We start from the raw sequence: 23,488 nt of genomic DNA on the forward strand, positions 1-23,488 counted from the left end.
CACTCTAGTCGTGGGTGACTACAAGTGGCCAATGTAACACACATTACACAAATGTGATTCATTATTGACATTACCATCATGACACCCCCTCTAAGAAATGGCATGCCGTTATTACAAGAGTGCATGCATGTAGACAGAAATGGGCTGCAAATAAGCTACAGGGGAGTAGCAACACTGAGATGCAACAAAGGATAAAGGTAAAAACAAATATTTTATAAAAAAAATAAAGACAGTAGTTTGATACACAGTGCTATAGCAAACTAAATGTCATTCATTTGGGGTTTATACCTACTCTCCCCCAGCTAAGCCAACAAGCACATGCAGATTCTGGCTCCGTGTGGAGTCAGTTCTGCTGGCCCTATCCTGGGTGTAAGGGCAGCCTATGAATGTTCCTTATGGGGAACACATATGATCGAGCGACCTGGTCACTCTGACAAAGTGTCCTGCCAAGCTGACAGTATACTCCTACTTCACCAAAGAGGTGACCTGTCTTGAGGTTTGCTACGCTCTACATGTCCCATGGGGATTGGTAAGTTTATGTACCCTCCAACCCCCCTCTTTTCCTGGTAGTGGCTGTGAATGATCTATCTGACCTGGGACACCTAGGGGCTGTATACCCCACCATGGGTGATATGGGAGGATGTTCCCTACCCTTGTGCCTGTCCTCTGCCTATCCTGTGTAGTTTATGTTTGCACAGGCATATCTACCTCTAAAAGCTACTTTTAGTGCCCACTGGTGCACCAGGAAACCCACTACCTGGAACACTGTTCCCTTCTGAACTTCTCCATCCTCTGAGCCCCCCTTGCTCTGTTTTGGTGTAGACACCCTTCTCTGCAGGGTTCTGTCCACTGGTCCACAAGAATTCCAATTTGTCTCCCTTGCAGAGTCACTATCTGACCTACCTGCATCCCTGGTGCCATTTGGGTGTGCGGTCGTGGAATCTCTGTGTAATTAAGAAAATCCCAGTAATGCACGTGCAGTTCCTTACTCCATACAGGTTTAGTTGCCTGTGTGTTTTTTTCCCCAAACTGGCACGTGTGTCCAGCCAATTAGCTGGATTGTCAACATCTCCTTTGTAGGCCTGCAGCACCTCTCCCCTTCTTCCCCATTTCCAGTTATTTTTAGGGAGTGTTGGAGGTTTCAGGGTTCCGTCAGTATGGCATTAGCTGCTGGCGCTGAGGTCGAAGCCACTAGGTTTTGGAGAACCTAGCCCTTTAGGGGTTCTTTGGACCTTACACTGGGCCTTTTAATTTCCCATGCTTCTGGAATAATCTTCCTCAACATAAAGGGTGGATGTGGATTACTGGCAGCTTTGTGGACACCTGGACAGGATGTATCAAGGATGCCTGGAAATGAGAGGTGGTTCCAAGGGGGCACTAACATAAGTTCCACTTTTGCTCTCACTACCGCTGCATTTCATCTACTGGTGTCTCCACATTGACTGGTTGATGTCTAGGAGTTTCTAGGGGTTCTGTCCCTACCCCTACATTGGAATGGTCTCAGGACTTTTGTTCCAGCCTTTTATCTGCCCTCAAAAACAAAATGGGGATTTTCAGCCCCAGTTTGGAGTTGTAGACCCCATCATGTATCATTTGGACCCTAATGCTCTGCCTGGCTTGCTCCTCCAGGATCCTTCTGGTCCTTGTAGACCTCTGGGACAAATACTGTGGCGAAGGGTGGATGTCGTCCTGATCAATCTAGGAGCATTTGCTATTGGGCATCTGGTGGATTTCCTGTTGAGGATGCAGTTAAGATCTGACCGACTTTGTGATGAGGACAGTACAGATTTGGTTGGATGCTAAACCTTCTGACATCAGTGCTGTACCCAACTTATAAAGTATCTTGAGCTTGTCTATAGGACAGGTGGAGTGGTGCAGGTGGCTGTTTCTCCCATAGTTTAACTCAACCTCTGTGGTCCAGGAGCCACCCACTACTCCAGGTATTTAGGTATTTCCTTTTATTTCAGCTGGTTCTAACCTCTTGCTCACTTCTGTCATCCTGGGACTTCTCAGTTTTATCTTAGACAAGTTCTCCCACCTGTCTCCGGGGAACAGGATTTTTATGATCCAGAAGGAATCTGGCCCTTAGACTTGGGCTATTTCTTCTTCCTGACCTCTTGGAGGATCCGCTCGAAGGATGCTAGCCTGCCTAGCAAGGGAAGAGTCTGTGACACCTTGACAGTGCAGGGAAATTGGTCTTTGGAGAAATTCTGTATCCTGCTCAACATTTGGGTGGACCAAGCTGTAGGGTTTTGGTCACAAAATTTGGACTGGCTGCCTTGGTTGTCATCAAATCCACCGTCAGTTGGACTATGCCACTGCAGTAGCATTCTTCGCCACTGGAGGGATTCTGATAGTCTCGCAGCGACAAGAGCTGTAGTCTGATGTCTGTTCTGGGCAGAATTCCTTTTTAGCCCTATTTACTGTTCACTCCCCAAGGGGTGTACAATGAAGGCAGATTCTGCCATGCCATCTGTGCCTGGTTTTGGGGAGGCTGGAGCTTATACCCAGTGGTGTTCCAGGACCTGTGTCATAGGTGGTATGCTGGACATAGACCTTGGGTTTGCAAGATTCCAGTAATATGCTGGATGGATTTGTCACTGGGTATAGGAAGATGCTTTGTGGGACTTGCATGCCTTTATTCATATCTGAGATTAAGTGCATTTCTGTGTTACTCATTGTTCCAGATAGCTCATACTGCTGTGGTACTCTAACCTGCCAGACTGCTGGTGGATGCTTTGTGGGCTCTCACTAATAACATAGTTTTTTTTTTATCTTTGGGCTGTTTTTGCTTCCTTCCTCAGTCACTGACTTGGCTTGGCTGTTGCTGCCCCTACACTGTGTGACAGGAGTTTTCTCTTAGTTGGTGGTTCCTGCAGTGGAACATTAGGTAGCCTACTGTCAGGACTATTGAGGTTAAAAGAATATAGAAGGCCTCTGCATAACATATTATTTTTACCCATGTTTTTGAGGACATAAGAAAAGCCATTTTGTGATTTTTTTTTTTCCCCTCTGTCTAAGGTTGAAATTAAGTTCATGACTAATGAATAGAAACTTGCTCAAGAGGTTTTTTTTTCTCTCTCTCTTAAGGGACCTGGTGCACATTCTCTAGGCTATAAATTTTGAGGAGTCTATGTCAAATTGACAACCATGTCAGATAAGACACTAGCCAGAAGAAGAATGGAGGTTAGATTTCAAATAACACTAGCTAAAATCACGTATTTATTTATTTTTTCTCTTTCCTTGACTGAGGGATAAAGAGAGACGTATTCACAAATTATAGTATTTTGAAATATATTGTAATATTAATTACTACAAATAATTATATTAGCAATAATTATCATTATATATTACATTATATTGGAGTAATTATATGCATAATTAATTGAACAATCTCACAAATTTTGGTTTGTGCATTTCTCTCTCTCTCCCTATCTATCTATTTGAATATTAATCATGGATATATATAAACAATGAATATAACATGTTTGTAAGGCTAAGAAAAGTTTTAAAGTATAGAAACTATACTTGTAAAATAATACATGAAGTTTTAGTGTCGTATTCCCTAACTCCCAAAATATGTGAGAGTTAAGTAATTTTGTGGGGTATATTTTCTCAAACTCATATATCTCATGGGTAGAGACGAAAGTCTGGAGAGTCTGACATAAGTTTGACAGCTCTAGTTGTTTTATAGTTTTCTGTTAAGCCTAAATTAAAGGTTATATATAGATTGATTTTTGACATGTAAAATAATATCAAAAAACCTTTTTAATCCTATACTGTCCCTAGTGGAAGTTATGCACGAAGGTTCGATATTGTCCCTATAGATTTTGGGCAGGAAATGATGTGTGTTTGATGTCACTCATGACATGAAAGGCATTTCCACACCCACATTCTAGGGGGAATATAAAGGGTTTACACATACGGGAAGGGGAATAGAGAGGGTGATGGAAACAACGAAAGGAGAGAGAGCAGGTGGAGAAATATAGACCTCTCAAAACAACAGATTTCTTAAATCTCTGGTAAATTATTAACATATATTTTTACCTTTTTGGTAATTGAAGTTGTTTGAGCCTATGCTTAGCTAACCCACTCAATGTTGGTAGTGTCAGTTTTGGAGTGAGTTGAATTCTAACTGCAGTATGAATTTGACTCCCTTTTAAACAAAGAGATACATATCTTGTTATATCTCAACAAAACTTACTTCCAAGTCTTATAATTGGATTAGTTATAGTATGTGTTGAACCATAGATTCAATCTAATATTTATCTTTATTTTAAAATGAGTCTTGGTTAAATTACCAAGTTTGTATGTGGTTAACAAAATTGTCCATATACTGTAAAAGAGGTTTAAGCTTGAAGCTCTTTGTTTTGAGAAGAAATCACATGTGTGAAAATCAACACCTAGTTTGTTTTCATAGTCTGAAAAGCCACGTAAAGCTACTTACTAAGCTGTCACGAAGTGTTGAGACATGGTATTTTGTAACAAAAGCTTGTGGTAGAATTTCGCATCATCTGTATCACCCATATATTTGATATTTAAAGTTAATTCTTTTTTGTATTATCATCAATCATATTTGATATTATTTTGCACTGAATTTTTAGTTAAAAATACATATATTTTAGCACAACGCTTTATTCCCTTTTTGTCTTCAAACTAGCATGGATAAACAAAATTATTTAGTTGATTTGTGGAAAGCTGTGAAAATCTCCTAAACCATAGATTTTTGCATATTTCCATAAATTTAATACTGGTAATATTTCAGTATAAACATCTGACACTACGATCCGTGGAGTCTACCACTGCATGTGATGGCATTCTTTCCGGTTGCGAAGATGTTCGCTTTTTCCCTGGGAAATTCTCCCTTGACCTTGAACTCATGTCATGTTTTATCACCGTTTGGAGTTTCATCAGTGATTGTGTGCTTGTATTCCTTCTAGAGCTTCTTCTTCTTTTTGTTCCTTGGCAAGGTTTCCTTTGTAGTTACTCCTGTCATCCCTCCTGTGACTCCTTTAAACCTATGAAGCATGTTTTTTCTTTCACCTTGACACTCCGGGTTGCCTCCTGGTAGCCAGTACCTTTTTCAAGGTGTGTTTTATAAGCTGCAGACCTTGTCCTTTATGTTCTCAATGAGCCTACGCAGGGATGGATTGATGTTGAGGCCTAAAGCCTCTTTCTTTTGTGTTTTGGGCATTTTATCTTATCTAAAACATGGGTTCCTCATCTGCCTGTCAAATTCCAGTGTTCTTGCAGCCAATTGTTCTGGTTTGAAGTCTGGCTAGTCCAAGATTCCCAGATGAAGCCTTCAGACCCTAGGGCCACTTATCTAAAATTGGCCCTTAATTGTTACTCAACCAGGGGGACCTCTCATATGGGGGAAGTTCGCTTTTTTTAGAAGCGCATGCATCTCTCAATTTGCATGGTTCTTTCTCTGAGTTAATACAAATTCAGCGCTATGGATGCTTTGTGTACCTTTTTTATACCTTTTAAAATATACCTTTTTTGTAAAAATAAAGGGCAGTGTGCTTTAAACGATATAATAAACAACTTGTGCAGTATAAAACAAAGTGCTCAACGTGCTTGAATCTTGCTCATGTAAGTGTAAGATTCACCAGTGGATGTTGATTGAGGAGAGATAGTGGAAACCTCCACATTTGAACAATTGCACAAATAAGGACACAGAGCACGTTTTAGCACTAGACACTTTATAGATTCTTGCATGTGGAGGAGGAAGATTTAACCAATTGTGAAATTGATGAGGGATGGTGGAAACCTCCATATATCAATAGTTGTTTTGTTTTAGCAGGTTACATTAGGCACTTTGTTTTATATTGCACATGTTGTTTATTGTATCGCTTAACCACTCCAGCTCAGGAAGGTTTACCCCCTTCATGACCAGGCTAATTTTTGCGAAATAGCACTGCTATTTTAACTAACAATTGCGCAGTCATGCGATGCTGTACCCAAATAAAATGTATGTCCCTTTTTTCCTCACAAATAGAGCTTTCTTTTGGTGGTATTTTATATTTTTATTTTTTGCGCTATAAACAATATTTTTGACTTTTTGCTATAAAACATAACCAATACATTTAAAAAAAAAATCGAATTTCTTCATCAATTTAGGCCAATATGTATTCTGCTACATATTTTTAGTAAAAAAAATCCCAATAAGCATACAGTTGTGCTCATAAGTTTACATACCCTGGCAGAATTTATGATTTCTTGGCCATTTTCCAGAGAATATGAATGATAACACAGAAACTTTTCTTTCACGTATGATTAGTGTTTGGCTGAAGCCATTTATTATCAGTCAACTGTGTTTACTCTTTTAAAATCACATTGACAACAGAAACTACCCAAATGACCCTGATAAAAAGTTCACATACCCCAGTTCTTAATACCGTGTATTGCCCCTTTAACATCAATGACAGCTTGAAGTCTTTTGTGGTATTTGTGGATGAGGCTCTTTATCTTTTCAGATGGTAAAGCTGCCCATTCCTCTTGGCAAAAAGCCTCCAGTTCCTGTAAATTATGGGGCTGTCTTGCATGAACTGCACGTTTGAGATCTCCCCAGAGTGGCTTAATGATATTGAGGTCAGGAGACTGAGATGGCCACTCCAGAATCTTCACTTTATTCTGCTGTAGCCAATGACAGGTCGACTTGGTCTTGAGTTTTGGATCATTGTCATGTTGGAATGTCCAAGTACGTCCCATGCGCAGCTTCCTGGCTGAATGCAAACGTTCTCCAGTATTATTTAATAACATACCGCATTCACCTTGCCATCAATTTTGACCAAATTTTCTGTGCCTTTGTAGCTCACACATCCCCAAAACAGCAGCGATCCACCTCCATGTTTCACAGTAGGCATGGTGTACCTTTCACCATAGGCCTTGTTGACTCCTCTCCAAATGTTTATGGTTGTGGCCAAAAAGCTCAATTTTGGTCTTATCACTCCAAATGACTTAGTGCCAGAAGGTTTGAGGCTTGTCTTTGTGCTGTTTGGAGAATTGTAAGTGGGATACTTTGTGGCATTTGCATAGTAATGGCTTTCTGGCAACTCAACCATGTAGCCCATCTTTCTTCAAGTGCCTCCTTATTGTGCATTTTGAAACAGCCACATCACATGTTTTCAGAGAGTCCTGTATTTTACCTGAAGTTATTTGTGGTTTTTTCTTTGCATCCCAAACAATTTTCCTGGCAGTTGTGGCTGAAATTTTAGTTGGTCTACCTGACCGTGGTTTGGTTTCAACAGAAGCCCTCATTTTCCACTTTTTGATTAGAGTTTGAACATTGCTGATTGGCATTCTCAATTCCTTGGATAATAGGATTTTTATAACAGCTTACCTGTAAAATCCTTTTCTTTTGAAGTACATCATGGGACACAGAGCCATAGTAATTACTATGTGGGATGTCCCAGAGCAATGCCAACTGAGGGGAGGGAGACACAACAAAAGTAGGGCACCATGAGTTCAGAGGACTTCTACTGCTGCCTACAGTACACTGTGTCCAAAGTCGACATCCTCCTGTCATTTTACATCCACCTGATAGAATCTGGTAAATGTATGGATTAAAGACCAAGTTGCGGCCTTGCAGATTTAAGCCATGGAGGCTTGGTGATGCACTGCCCCCGAAGCACTAACAGCCCTAGAGGAGTGCATTTGGATTTGAGAGGGTAGAAACTACCATTTAGAATAGTAGATTTCAATGCTGCCTGTCCTCTTTTAGGACCATCCGTTTTCCGAATCTGAGCAGTCGCCTTTAAGTAGCCTGCTGTTACCACATCAAGAGAATGTAGTGATTTTTCTTCCATAGAACAGGGTTCTGGAAAAAAATGAAGATAGAACAATATCCTGGTTTAGATAAAAACCTGATACTACCTTCGGTAAAAAGTTAGGATGAGGATGCAATACTACCTTATCCTTGTAAACAATAATAATATGGCTCTTTACAAGAAAAAGCAGCCAATTCTGATACCCTTCTTGCAGCATATATGGTTACCAGAAAAAATAGTTTCCTTGTCAAAAAGGACCAAGGGAATATGTCGTATCGCCCCCCCCCCCCCCCCCCCCAAAAAAAAAGACTGTTTTGTAATGCTGACAAAACTAAATTCAAGTCCCAAGCATTCAGGGGAGACCTAAATGGAGATTAAGTCGTGTTACCCCCTGAATAAAGTTACGAACCAAAGAATGCAAAGCAACTGGTCATTGAAATAATACTGTCCTTAGGTAACACTCAAGACTAGCTTTATTTCCCACCCCATCTGCAGAAAGTCAAGGATTCTACCTTTGACCAATTTCCTGGGGGGCAACCCCTGGTTTCACACCAGGAGACATATGCTTCGCAGACTCCATAATATATAATTATGGAGGCCAGCTCCCTTGCATTAACCAAGGTAGAAACCACTAAACCTGACAGGCCATGTTTCTTCAGAGTGTGGGTCTCAGTAGCCAAACCGTTAAATTTAGCATTTGTAAAGTAGGATGGAATACCGGACCTTGCGAGAGAAGATCTGGCCGTGGCGGTAGGGTCCATGGGTCCCCTACTGCCTTCTTTACGATCTCTGCATACCAAAATTTCCTGGGGGCCACAAGAAACACCGACTTCCCTTCCTGCTTGATCCTGCAAAGAAGTCGTGGACGCAGGCAGAATAGGAGGGAATGCATAAATGAGAACCTATTTCACAGGAATAGCAAGGCATCTGTTCCGCATGTTAGCTTTTTGACACAAAGTTGTTGATATTTTTGTTGAACCTTGACATAAACAGATCTATGTCTGGGATCCCCCATCTTTGACATATTGACAGGAAGATATCGGAGTGAAGGAACCATTCTCCCGGGAACAACTGCTGGTGACTCAAGTGGTCCGCCTGCCAATTTTCTATTCCTAGAATGAAGACTGCCGATAGGCAAAGTACATTGTTTTTTGCCCAGGATAGGATATGATTCACCTTTTCTCTGGGCCGCACAACTTCTTGTGCCCCCTTGGTGATTTAATATAGGCCATTGCCGTGGCCCTCAGGACCAAGTGCTCTGCCCGAATTTCTAGAATGATAATGGGCAAGGCCATTTCTGATCTGCGCCACTTCTCTTGGACAGTTGCCTCTGCCAAGACTGCTCCTCAACCCCAAAAAAAAAAAAAAAAATGAAATATGTTGTTACCACTTCCCAGGTAACTGAAGGAAGGATTTTCCCCTTTGCAGATTTTTGGATATTAACCATAAACTGAGGCTCCGGCGCTCCCAGCCTACAGCACCTGGTATTTCCAGGTGGTCTCCCATCCGGGTACTAACCAGGCCCGACCCTGCTTAGCCTCCAAGATCAGATGAGATCAGGTACTTTCCGGTTGATGTGGCCATAGGCTTTGGAGTCAGACATTGGAAATCTAGAGCTTGAACCCTTTGTTCCAAGCCAATAGGAAACTGTTTTGCAGCAGTCTCGAATGAAACTGAGCATAAGGAATGGCCTCAAATGAAGCCACCATCTTTCCCAATAACCCCATGCAAAGCTGAATAGAAGAATTCATCTTGCTTCGACCACCTAAATCAGTTCCTTTATGGCGCTGATCTTTGCCTGGGGCAAGAACACCCTTTTCTGGGTGTACCTATGATCTGACCCAAATATTTTAGCCTTCTTCGTGGTTTTAAAGAAGAATTCTCCTAGGTTGAGAATTCGACCTAGATATTTCAGGTAGTTGAATGTGGTGACCATACTTTGGTCTAAGCGGGCTACCGACTGGACTATCAAGAACAGATCGTCCAGGTAAACCATAATCGTTATACCTTGGGCCCTTAATCTGGCTAGAAGAGGGGCCAGAACCTTTGTAAACACCCCAACTTACTGGAGGTCTGAGCTGCTCACCGGAGGAAAAATGTCTACTGCTTCTGTGACACAGCGTGATCTCTGAGCAAAGCATGAGAAGGTATGTGCTCTATGCAGCCCCCAGTGGTGACACTTAGGCATGACAACATTTACTTTTATGAAATGTCTCCTTAAAAAAAAAAAAAGAATTAAAAAATTCCTTAGAAAACTCCACTTACCTTTCCCGCCGCAGGGTTTTCTGTGGTAAAACCAACAGACCCAATCTTCACCCTTCACGGTGGGTTCTGTTAACAAACCTTCAGGAAATGGGGACCCTCGGGGAACTCACAATCCTGGACCTGTAATAGCACCACGCCAGTAAAAACTTTATGGCTTAAAATACCAACTTACTGGATTCCGGGGTCCAGCTCTCTAAAAAGAGAAACGTTACAGGTAAAACCTTGTTTCTTCGCACCCAAGGCCCGGGTACCATTCAATTTGGCCTAAAAGACACTTCGAATGGATCCGCCTACATAGCTAGCCCCAGCAAGGATCTATTCATTGTGCTGTGCTGCTCTCAGGGGAGCTCAACACAGCACATCTTCACTCGTGACCAACACCTTAGACACTGGCGAAAAAACTGAGATACTCCCGGTATGGGAGGGGTTTTATAGGGAGGCAACTTCCTGTGTAGGGTGTGCCAGTGTCCAGCACCTGAAGGAGGACTATAACCCACATAGTAATTACTATGGCTCTGTGTCCCATGATGTACAATTAAAGAAATCTTTTTATACCCCTTTCCTGTTTTATACAGTTCAACTACCTTTTCCCGCAGATCCTTTGACGATTCTTTTGCTTTCCCCATGACTCGGAATCCAGAAACGTCAGTGCAGCACTGGATGAAAGATGCAAGGGTCTGTCAGGACTCCAGAAACGTATTGACCTTTTATACACACACACAAATTACAAGCAAACAGATCAGAGATGAGGATGGTTACATTTAATAGCCATTCAAACCCCTTTGTGTCAACTTGTGTGCATGTTATCAGGCCAAAATTACCAGGGTATGTAAACTTTTGATCAGAGTTATTTGGGGAATTTCTGTTGTCATTATGATTTAAAAAGAGTAAATACAGTTGATTGATAATAAATGGCTTCAGCCAAACACTAACCCACTAACCATGTTTTTGTATTATCATTCATATTCTCTAAAAAATGGCCAAGAAATCATAAATTCTGCCAGGGTATGTAAACTTATGAGCACAACTGTATATTGATTGGTTTGCGCAAAAGTTATAGTGTCTACAAACTATGGAATATATTTTTTTAATTTTTATTTATTTATTTTTTGCTAATAATGGCGGAAATCAGCAATATCAGCAACTGTGATATTGTGGCGGACAAATCAGACACCTAACTGACACTTTTGACACTTTTTTGGGGACCAGTGACACTAATATAAAGATGCTAAAACATATGCACTGTCACTATACTAAGGACACTGGAAGGGAAGGGGTTAACATCAGGGGCAATCAAAGAGTTAAATGTGTTCCTAGGGAGTGCTTACTAACTGTGTGGGGGGTGCTTGTACTGTGGGAAGGCAGAGATCCGTGTTTCTGCTTGGCAAAACACAGGATCTCTACCTCCCCTTCTCACCGAACGACGATCTGCCTTGTTTGCAGATCGCCGTTCTTCCTGTTTTCCGAACAATCTGGCTGCCCAGGCGAACATTGTGTCCAACGGAACTGCTGATTGGCTTGAGCGGGTTGTCGACGGCGCGCGTGCACGCCCCAGACCCAGAAGTGCACAATTACATACAGGTACGTGATTCTGCCCAGAGCGGCCGTCCTGCCAAAATAAATGTATGTGGGGCAGTCAGCATCTGGTTAAAGCACACTACACTTTCTTTTTACAGAAAACGTGTGTGTGTGTATGTATATATATATATATATATATATATATATATATATATATATATTTACTCATAGCGCTGTATTTGTATTAATGCATTAGTGGATCATCTATTGACTAGCTACAACTGCTTGATTGGGTGTGCCATAGCTCAGGTTTGCATGTAAATAATGGTTCTTTTTTTGTCTTGGGGGAGTTGTTTTGTTTTCTCACCCCTTGGTTGTCGCTGCTTTGGAACATCCCAATGGTCAGAGATCAGATCACGTTGTGCCCTTTGATGACCCAATGAGAAAATAGAATTTTTTTGTAATAACTGTAAAATTATTATTACTAGTATTATAATACAGAATTTATCTAGAGCCAACAGTTTGCTCAGCACTTTACAATATAAAAGGAGACAGTACAAATACAATACAAAAGGAATAAGAGGGCCCTGCTTATGGAGCTTACAATCTAAAGAACAGTTTGTGCAGGGCTTTACAATATAAAGGGAGACTGTACAATTACAATACAGTTTAATACAGAAGGAATAGGAGGGCCCTTCCCATGGAGCTTGTAAAATCCTTTTTTTTTTTGAGTTCATTGAAGAGCATGGAGCTCCCCGCTCTGGTTGTCCTTTGCCTATGACCATTTGTTCCCTGTGTACTGCTTTCTGAATAACTGAGCTGCCTACAGCGGAGTTGGGGGGTTTGCCACCACCAGGAACTGCCCCTAGGCCATGTGTTTTTTTTTTGCCTAGTGTTCTACTCCTGAAGGGGAAGCTATAACTCAGTGGTCAGAAAGCAGATATCAGCTCTTTAATGTACTTTGTAAAAAGGATTTTAAAGTAAGCACAAAAATCCTATTGTTAGTACAAATAAACTACCATTTACAGTACTCGACTGTATTGTTGGTACAATAATATGGCTACAATCAGATTATTCATATCATGACGGTGAAAGAATATATATATATATATATATATATATATATATATATACACACACACTGTACTGACCATACAAAGAGTTACTCCCCCCCCCCCAATTACTCTTTAATGTTAATGTTGGTGGAAGGATGCCTTTACTGTAGAACTACTTTAAATTTGATGGTCATTAAAAGCAAGTTAAAAAAAAAAGGATTACAGAAGCCATTAAAGCCCAACTCCACGAAAAAATATCCACCCTTCCAATGGGATTTCCCCAACACTGCAAGGATTATTTGCTTGTTATGTCTAGGGAGTTCCAGAAAGGCAGTATTACTTACCTATAAGTAATACGAAAAAATCTGCGCTAATAAATAGCAATTTTAACCCTAAATAAGTATTGTGATCAAAGCAGCAATTCTGTGTGCATCACAAACACCAACAATAATAAATAATAAGAAGAATTGCATTAATAAATATAAAATCCATATATACATGAATGAATAAAGTGCACTTTGGCACTTTATTCATTCATTTGTGTATATATGAATTTTATATTAGCACGTTTCTTCTTATTATTTAGTATTACTTACCTGTCTCCCTGCTCTAGTCGGGTTCAGCACTCTCCTCTGCCGGGCAGCTCTGAACTGTAGGCTCATCCTCTGTGTCATCACATACAATGCAAGGATATTAACCCTCTATTGTACATTTTGTAGGCTTGATTGTGACTGGAGCAGATCACAATTTACAGAAGGGCTGTGGGGGACCGGTCTGACTGCTGGAGGGATCTTGCTGGAGTGAGGATTAAGGTAAGTATTTTCTCCTTAATCCTCTGCCCCTAGACTGAATGAGCAATTAACCCTTGCAGTGCAGAGTGGCCCTTACTGCAAGAGTGATTTTTTTTTTTCATGTTTATGAAGTTGGGCTTTATGATAATAGATAAATATGTTAAATTTAATTGTATGTGCAAATATTCAATCCAAATACTCATGTCTGGCCAGTATAACTTGCATGTTCCCTGTGTCAGCTTTGAAAATCGGTCTATTTAGGGACCCATCATTGTTGGTCATATTGGTGGGTAATAAATCTGTTTAGTAATATCAGGTCAATCTATATTTAAGTTGTTATTATAAGGTGTATTTATATTGAATCTCCCTTTCAGACAGGCTTTTTCTGTTATCAATATGCCTTCCTCTGTGGTTTCACCAATTATCTCTATCTGCCCCTGTGATTTTGGAGCCCAATCTTATCGGTTTTTAAGATATTCATCAGTATTAAGGTAAGGGAAACCCTGGGATAATGTACAAGCTTATACATATGCAGTGCGTCACCTTGTGCGGTAAAACATGGTGTTACCCCCCCTCCTGTCTAGGCTGCCCAGCACCCTGCAGGCAGCGCACAGTCACGGGATGCATCCCAAACCAGCCCCTGTAAATAATAGTATAGGGTGTTATAGTGGCAGGTTAGGGTAGTATAGGGTGTTATAGTGGCAGGCTAGGGTAGTATAGGGCAGGTTAGGGTGGTATAGTGGCAGGTTAGAGTAGTATAGTGTGGTATAGTGGCAGGCTAGGGTGGTATAGTGGCAGAATAGGATGGTATAGTGGCAGGTTGGCGTGGTATAGTGGCAGGTTGGGGTGGTATAGGGCAGGCTAGGACTCTATGTAGTGACAGTGTGCAGTAACTTACAGCATGCCTGCAAAAAAAGACACCCAGGCAGGGCTGCTGTGTCCTCACCTCTTTCTCCTTCTTTAGCTGCAGGATCAGCCAGAGGCAGCCACACCCCCCCCAGCTCTGACCCACCAACTCCAGCTGCCTTGGGAGATATTGGAGATCCCAGAGTGACAGCTTAATCTGACTGGGGAGCGTTAAAGGCAGCCTCCCCCACACGGCTGGGTGCCCTGCTCGCACCGCTCCGCTGCAAGCAATATAGTGCACTGTGTAGTGGTGGCCCCAGTGTCACCCCTCTGGCGGGTGTCACCCGGTGCGGGCCGCACCCCCATAGCGAAGCCACTGTACATATGTGAGATATATTAATTTTTTTCTATATTAGTAATGTATCATTAAAATTATGTTTTGTTTCAATTGATATGTTTGTCTAAATACACTATTTTTAATCCTTAGTGATCATATATGCAGTACCTGTAAAAATCTCCTGATGAAGCCATCGTATGGCGAAACATGTAGAGAGCTGGAATTTACAGCATTTTTCCGTTATCATATTGATATTGTATGATGACATTATGGTGATTTTTAAATGTTTTCAATAAAATTTTGAAATTTTTTATATTTATGTTGTGTTTTGTTGGCACCTTTAAAATCCCACACTTCTCTTCATTGCTATAACTTCATTAATTAAGGGATGTGGTGCCAATGATTCTTGGACATCCAGCAACTAATTTGATATTTTGCACGTACTCCCTTTATCCACATTTATTTTTTTAATGCCCATTTTTTTCTTACAGGTTACACTGTTTAAAATATAAATAATTGCTCACCACTACCCAATGTTTTCGTTATTTTTCATATTTCTCCAGCCAGAAATATATTTGGGTACTTATTTTACCTAAAACCCTGATGAAACTATTTAAGCACAGTTTTCCTGTTTAGGTCTAGTGTCCTTGTCACTTCCTGTTAGCTAGATAGCAGGAGGCAACTCTAATTATGTATGTACAAAGGCAGACATTATTGAAATCCAGCCTGGGTGGCAACCACTGCTCCATCCAAAGGGGGGGACAGGTGTGTTATTCACAGGATTACCAGGTTAAAAAAGCAAAGGAATACTAATACAGCCACCACATTTTAAAACTTGTAAGGTGCAATATATTACATATTTATTTTTGGGTGTAGATATGCTTTAATTTAAAAAAAATTGATATGAATAACAAAAATGGTTATCAAATTTGTCTTTTAACTCATACATAACAAATATTAAATGATGTTAAGTGGATTTACAATTCTTCCAAGTAGTATCAACGCCTTTGTGGTCCCTTCAAAAAAGACAAGAATGAAGGGTTTGTTCACATTTACTTCTAGAGGCTCCTGGCCTTTATTTTTCTCTGGTATATAATTGGCTTCATTTTCACCACTGTCCTCCAGTTCAAAATGCACTATGTTGAGTATCTGTAATTGAAAAAACAAAGTAATTGATCCCTGTTATGTGATTAAACATTTCATTACCATGTAAGAAGAACATTATATTACACAGTTCCTATAAAATAAAGGTATTAAATGTGCTTAGCCCTACTACAGTGAGTTTGATCTGATTGTAGCAATTTGGAAACTCTACATCTGTGGTATACTCCAAAATCATTGCAGATGTTTTATTCATATTTTTTATTTTTATATTTTATAATAAAGGCTAAAAAAATGGTGTGGAAGATGGGTAATTGTTAATTTGATAAACAGTATATAGAATACCGCACTGTGAGTCTCTAAATTTGATACTCATACTACAGGGGAGTTGGGTCCTCCAGACACCGACACCTGTATCCCTATAATTAACACCCACAATGTCTGTCAAAAAGACAGACACACTAATAGGAACAGGAGATCTCGGCAAAATGATATATGAAAAAAATGAAATAAAAGACCTGAATTGAGCTCAGCCATCCCTGTCAAAATTATATGAACTTGTTGGATCAATTAAAATAGTATTTATTAATGTCAAAAGTAGAAAATCATAACATATACAATGGTACCATACTAGACAAACTACACACAATGTGCAATTAAAAACCAATCCACCATACAACTCCATATATGTCATGTATGTGTGTGTGTGTGTGTGTGTGTGTGTATATATATATATATATATATATATATATGTGTATATATATATATATATGCACAAGGCCACAATGTGGGTGCTGGATAGGAGCTGTCCTTAATGATCCAATAACGTGGGTAGTAAAAAAGCAAAAGGGCAATTGATGGGACTAAGAGATGTATATATTACAAGTGCAATCAGCAACAGACCAGTAAGGATGAGCTCAGGCGTGTTCGCAAGCCGCACATGCAGAGCCCGCCAGGAAGTTGGCACTGCACATCGCTAATCACAAGCAGTGAGACATTTCCCGATCACTGCTTGTGATTAGCACTGTGCAGTGCCGACTTCCTGGCGGGCTATGCACGTGCGGTTTGCGAACACGCCTGAGCTCATCCTTACAGACCAGCATTAAAGTCAAAACACTAAAGTGCAGTCATGACTATATCCTGTGATGTCCAGTAAAAAAGCCCAAGTAGATAATGGCAGGATCTTTAGTGGTCCAGAGGAGGTGCAAGTATGCTCCCAGAGAAGATGGTTGTAACTTGGGAAAAAAAACTCCCTCACACCATAGATAAGTGTGATTAATTAGTAATGGATAGCATATAGTGGATTATCCATATGAATAGGTAGTCCTTTCACCAAAAGATTAATATACATCATTACATATAGCAGCTCCCTCAAATTCTTCAACAGTCACATATATGTGGAAAGCAGATCTACTCATCAGTCAGTCATTGTACAAGCTAAAAATCCTTCAGTCCTTATGCTGGCCATCTGAAAAAGAGCCCAAGTAGATAATGGCAGGATCTATGGTGGTCCAGAGGAGGTGCTAGTATGTTCCCAGTGAAGATGGTTGTAACTTGGGAAAACCTCCCTCACACCATGGATAAGTGCGATTGATTAGTAATTAATTTGTAATGGATAGCATATAGTGGATTAATCATATGAATAGATAGTCCTTTTTGCCAAAAGATGAATGTACAGCATTACATATAGCAGCTTCCTCAAATGCTTCAACAGTCACATATATATGAAAAGGAGATATATCCTTCAGTATATATATATATATATATATATATATATATATACATACACACAGTATCTCACAAAAAAGAGTAAGTACACCCCTCACATTTTTGTAAATCTTTAATTATATCTTTTCATGTGACAACACTGAAGAAATCACACTTTGCTACAATGTAAAGTAGTGAGTGTACAACAGTGTAAGTTTGCTGATCTCTCAAAATAACTCAACACACAGCCATTCATTTCTAAAGCACTGGCAACAAAAGTGAGTACACCCCTAAGTAAAAATGTCCAAATTGGGCCCAATTAGCCATTTTCCCTTCCCCGTGTCATGTGACTCATTAGTGTTACAGGTGTGAGTGGGGAGCAGGTATGTTAAATTTGGTGTTATCGCTCTCACTCTCTCATGCTGGTCACTGGAAGTTCAACATGACACCTTGTGGCAAAGAACTCTCTGAGGATCTGAAAAAAAGAATTGTTGCTCTACATAAAGATGGCCTAGGCTATAAGAAGATTGCGAAGACCCTGAAACTAAGCTGCAGCACGGTGGCCAACACCAAACGCAGTTTACCAGGCCAGGTTCCACACAGAACAGGCCTCGCCATGGTCAACCAAAGAAGTTGAGTGCACGTGCTCAGCATTATATCCAAAGGTTGTCTTTGGGAAATAGATGTATGAGTGCTGCCAGCATTGCTGCAGAGGTTGAAGGGGTGGGGGGTCAGCATGTGAGTGCTCAGACCATACACCGCACACTGCATCAAATTGGTCTGCATGGCTGTCGCCCCAGAAGGAAGCCTCTTCTAAAGATGATGCACAAGAAATCCTGAAAACAGTTTGCTGAAGACAATCAGACTAAGGACATAAATTACTGGAACCATGTCCTGTGGTCTGATGAGACCGAGATAAACTTATTTGGTTCAGATGGTGTCAAGCGTTTGTGGCGGCAACCAGGGGAGGAGTACAAAGACAAGTGTGTCTTGCCTATAGTTAAGCACAGTTGTGGGAGTGTCATGGTCTGGGGCTGCATGAGTGCTGTCGGCACTGGGGAACTGCAGTTCATTGCGGGAACCATGAATGTCAACATGTACTGTGACATACTGAAGCAGAGCATGATCCCCTCCCTTCGGAAACTGGGCCGCATGTTCCAACATGATAATGACCCCAAACACACCTCCAAGATGACCACTGCCTTGCTAAAGAAGCTGAGGGTAAAGGTCATGAACTGGTCAAGCATGTCTCCAGACCTAAACCCTATTGAGCATCCTCAAATGGAAGGTGGAGGAGTGCAAGGTCTCTAACATCCACCAGCTTCGTGATGTCGTTATGGAAGAGTGGAAGAGAACTCAAGTGGCAACCTGTGAAGCTCTGATGAACTTCATGCCCAAGAGGGTTAAGGCAGCGCTGGAAAATAATGGTGGCCACACAAAATATTGACACTTTGGGCCCAATTTGGACATTTTCACTTAGAGGTGTACTCACTTTTGTTGCCAGCGGTTTAGACATTAATGGCTGTGTGTTGAGTTATATTGAGGGGACAGCAAATTTACACTGTTATACAAGCTGTACACTCACTACTTTACATTGTAGCAAAGTGTAATTTCTTCAGTGTTGTCACATGATAAGATAGAACAAAATAGTTACAAAAAATGTGAGGGGTGTACTCACTTTTGTGAGATACCGTGTATATATATATATATATATATATATATATATATATATATATATATATATATATATATATATATATATATACACACATACATACACACACACACAAGACATATATGGAGTTGTATGGTGGATTGGTTTTTAATTGCACATTGTGTGTAGTTTGTATGGTATGTACCATTGTGTTTGTTATATATGATTTTCTACTTTTGAGGTTAATAAATACTATTTTAATTGATCCAACGAGTTCATGTCATTTTCACAGTAATGGTTGCACTCAATTCAGGTCTTTTGTGACATTTTTTTTCTCTAAATTTGATAGCTACTAGCACCACAAAGGACAAAATGTTTGTGTAAAAAAACTATGTAGTAAATTGTGCTGCGCTAAAGGTATATAACAAAAATAATATCTCTAAGCCTTTATGCATGAAACGTAAACATACCATGTCCTAATATAACAAAGTGACATGCAAAGTATAAAGCGCAAAATACAAGGATAAATAAGTAACAAAACACTTATAAAATGCAAAAAAATTAGATACCAAAACAAAGTGCTGTATGCAAAAAATTGAAGTGCATAAAAATATACATATAAAGTTAGCTTATATGGGGTAGAGAGTCCTTATCATAAGTTAGACAGTGCTCCCGTGATAGTAACTAGTAGCCACAGACCTAATATACAGATCACCGCAGTGACCATTATCCACCACCATAAGGGGTTACCTGAGTAGTCAATATGTGAGCTTGGCTACTTCCGATGGGCTGGCCAAAATGGCGCAGAAGTGTGCGTGTCAAGCCCCACTTTAATTCCATCTCCTGAGTGTGGCCGCTTCCGAAAGGCCGGCCACGATGGCATAAAAGCAGGAGCTTCAAGCCTCGCTTAGATTGAGGGAAGTGCGCCCGTGTCATCCCTGTCAGATAACAAACTCATCACCAGTACGACACAGGCATGCGCACCAAGCCTCGTTTTTATTTCAACAGGCATCAGTATGCTGCATAGAGAAGGACCAGTAAACTGTCGCTCTCACATAGAATTAACAGGACAAACGTCCCAAGCCTTTACTGGAGCAGTAATTTATGTTATGAACCCATTTATCTCATATGATTAGAGGAAAGTTACAAATTCACCAGACATAAAAATAACCACCAAGATAGCAGGAGCTTCAAGCCTCGCTTAGATCGAGGGAAGTGTGCCCACGTCATCCCCGTCAGCTAACAAACTCACCATGACAACACAGAGGCATGCGCACCATGCCTCATTTTCATTTCAACAGGCATCAGTATGTCACATAGACAAGGACCAGTGAACCTCATCTCTCACATAGAATTAACAGGGGACAAACGTCCCAAGCATTTGTTGTATGAAGTTTAAGTACACACATAAGTATACGGGGAATACCAATGTATAGTGAATGGATAACATGTCTCCCCAATGTACACTCTGCGTCACCATCACAGCAAAAATGTCTCATGTCTTAAAGGGACCCAGAATGATAATAACTATCATGAACTACACATATGTCCTAAATCAGGGGTCCTCAAACTACGGCCCGCGGGCCGAATCTGGCCCTCTAGCGTTTTTTATCCGGCCCGCGGACTGCCCCTTTAACATTGCAGCACTCCCCCTGCCCTCTGCTACTTTTATCACACAGGATGGGAAAAATGACAGGTCTGGACAAAGGACCTTTTGTGTTAAGAAGCAGGTGATTGGTTACTAGGCATCGGGGCGGTCCCAGGAATCAATCACCTGCCTTTTACTTGCAAAGTCCCGCCCTTTGTCCGGACCTACCATGCTTCGTGTCTTGTATGATACAGGTAACAGAGGGGAGTGGGAGTGCTGTGTTATTATACAAGGGGCGGCAGTGTAATATCGATGAGGGGAGTCTGTGATATGGGGGAATCTGTGATATGGGGGATCTGTGATATAGGGGGATCTGTGATATGGGGGAGTCTGTGATGGGGGATTCTGTTATGGGGGAGTCTGTTATGGGGGGGGATCTGTGATATGGGGGGATCTGTGATGGCTGAGTCTGTTATGGGGAAAGTCTGTGATGGGGCGTCTGTTATGGGGTATCTGTGATGGGGGAAGTATGAGATATGGGGGAGTCTGTTATGGGGGGAATCTGTTATGTGGGGCTTTGTGATGGAGAGGAGTTTGTGTTGGGGGGCTTTGTGATGGGGGGATCTGTCATGGGGGGCTTTGTTATGGGGTGAGTCTGTGATTGGGAGTGGTTCTGTAATGAGGGGAGTCTGTGAAATACTGATAAGTTCATATTGATTACAATTGTTCTTTATTTTAAATATTGTACTGTTTTTTCCTGTTTTTTTTTTTTTTTTTTGCACTACAAATAAGATGTGTGCATAGGAATTAGTTCATATTTTTTTAAATATAGTGCGGCCCCCCAACAGTCTGAGGGACCATGAACTGGCCCCCTGTCTAAAAAGTTTGAGGACCCCTGTCCTAAATGTTATGTAAATAACATGGGATATCTCTCCCTACCTATGCTGTACCTCAAAAAATTAAAAATGCAAAAATAGTTAATAAAATATATATAGTGTATATAAAAAATTATATAAAAATTTATATTAAAAAATCTAAATCACACCTCCTGGGTATCTTTTCACATGGTCAAATCCCCAGCATATTCTAATTGTCAGCACAAAAAGTGTAAGTTCCTTAAAATATGAATCGTGTAAATATTACACGTACATGGAAAAATCTTTGGCAGCACATGCAGATAAAAAGATAGAAACACTAAGCCCTATTAATATTAATAAAGGCATTGATATCCCACTCTACATTTATTCGGAACAGAGTGGGATCTCAGCTCAAAAATCCACAATGTTTCAAATCTTGAAACTGCCCTTTTATTTGAACCGCCTCTCCAAGGGGGCACATATTTGTTAATGATCAAAAATTGTGTGCCTCTAGGGTCGCAATTGTAATAGCGTAAATAGTGTTTGGGAATGCTGTGATTGTTCAAGTCCTTTTTAGTATTGGCGATCTGTTCATTCATCCTCACAGAAAAATGATGAATGGTCCTTCCCACATATTGTTTCCCACATGGGCAGGTTATCACATAAACAATATTCTTAGTAGCACAAGTGATAAAATGCTTCATAGAATATGTTTGGTTGATAACAGTAGATTTAAACTGATCTGTCTTTTTCTTCCTGCAGGTATTGTGATGACATACATTCCAGGTTGCCCTTCCATTGGAGGAGGATGTCGTATCCGGCCCAAAGGACCAACTCTGGTTTGGCTTGGGCATAGACAACATCCTCCTCCCATTTAGCCATAAAAAGGTTAGCTAGACTGGGGGCGAATTTAGCCCCCATCACATTTTGCTTTGATGGTGACACAGAATGTACATCAGGGAGACATTTTATTCATTCACTATAGATTGGTATTCCCTGTATACTTATGTGTGTACTTAACCTTCATACAACTATGCATAATTTAAAACTGTTTATTGCATATGTTTTTTATTTTATCTTGGTGGTTATTTTTAGGTCTGGTGAATTTGTGACTTTCCTCTAATCATATGAGATAAATGGGTTCATAACATAAATTACTGCTCCAGTAAAGGCTTGGGACGTTTGTCCTGTTAATTCTATGTGAGAGCGACAGTTTACTGGTCCTTCTCTATGCAGCATACTGATGCCTGTTGAAATAAAAACGAGGCTTGGTGCGCATGCCTGTGTCGTACTGGTGAGTTTGTTATCTGACAGGGATGACGCGGGCGCACTTCCCTCAATCTAAGCGAGGCTTGAAGCTCTTGCTTTTATGCCAACGTGGCTGGCCTTTCGGAAGCGGCCACACTCACGAGATGTAATCAAAGCGAGGCTTGACACGCTAGCTTCTGTGCCATTTTGGCCAGCACATCAGAAGTGGCCAAGCTCATGTATTGACTACACAGGTTACTATGATTATTGGGGGTCATATTTTATATATAAACGCAATGATCACTATGGGTTTCCACCCCAGATGATGTCTAAGTAGATGAAACACGTCGATCGAATCCGGTACAGGCATACTACTTGCTGATTACCATTTGGATTCATTGATAAGCTCTTTTTTATCAGTTGAATGTGTGCTGTTCTTTTCTCAGATGAGACAGCGCTGACTTGCTATTAAGGGAGAGGTGACATATATATATATATATATATATATATATATATATATATATATATATATATGAGCTTCAATCTGCTTGACTGACCCACCACCGCTGGTGACTGTGTCCACAAGCTTCGGTAAGCAAATTTAACCGTCTAAGGTGGTGGATAATTGTCACTGCGTTGATCTGTATATGAAGTCTGTGGCTGCCAGTTACTATCATTGAGACTCTATAAGCAGACTTTATATATACATTTTTATGCACTTTAATTTTTTGCATATAGCACTTTGTTTA

The 23,488-nt window shown here is 40.6% G+C and overlaps 1 protein-coding gene and 1 pseudogene across 1 annotated transcript in view; both read right to left on the minus strand.

Annotated features, from left to right (window-relative positions):
• Window positions 1–9,241: 9,241 nt before the first annotated feature.
• Window positions 9,242–9,360, minus strand: LOC141141941 (5S ribosomal RNA; annotated as a pseudogene).
• Window positions 9,361–12,358: 2,998 nt separating this feature from the next.
• Window positions 12,359–23,488, minus strand: part of AGT (angiotensinogen) — a 203,141-nt gene continuing 192,011 nt past the window's right edge. The window contains exon 5 of the mRNA XM_073627556.1: window positions 12,359–15,733. Coding sequence (XP_073483657.1) covers window positions 15,542–15,733 — 192 coding nt within the window. The 3' untranslated portion in view covers window positions 12,359–15,541. The remainder of the gene's footprint in view (window positions 15,734–23,488) is intronic.

This window comes from Aquarana catesbeiana, linkage group LG04, assembly GCF_042186555.1.
Source record: "Aquarana catesbeiana isolate 2022-GZ linkage group LG04, ASM4218655v1, whole genome shotgun sequence".
In the NCBI taxonomy this organism is placed as follows: Eukaryota; Metazoa; Chordata; class Amphibia; order Anura; family Ranidae; genus Aquarana; species Aquarana catesbeiana.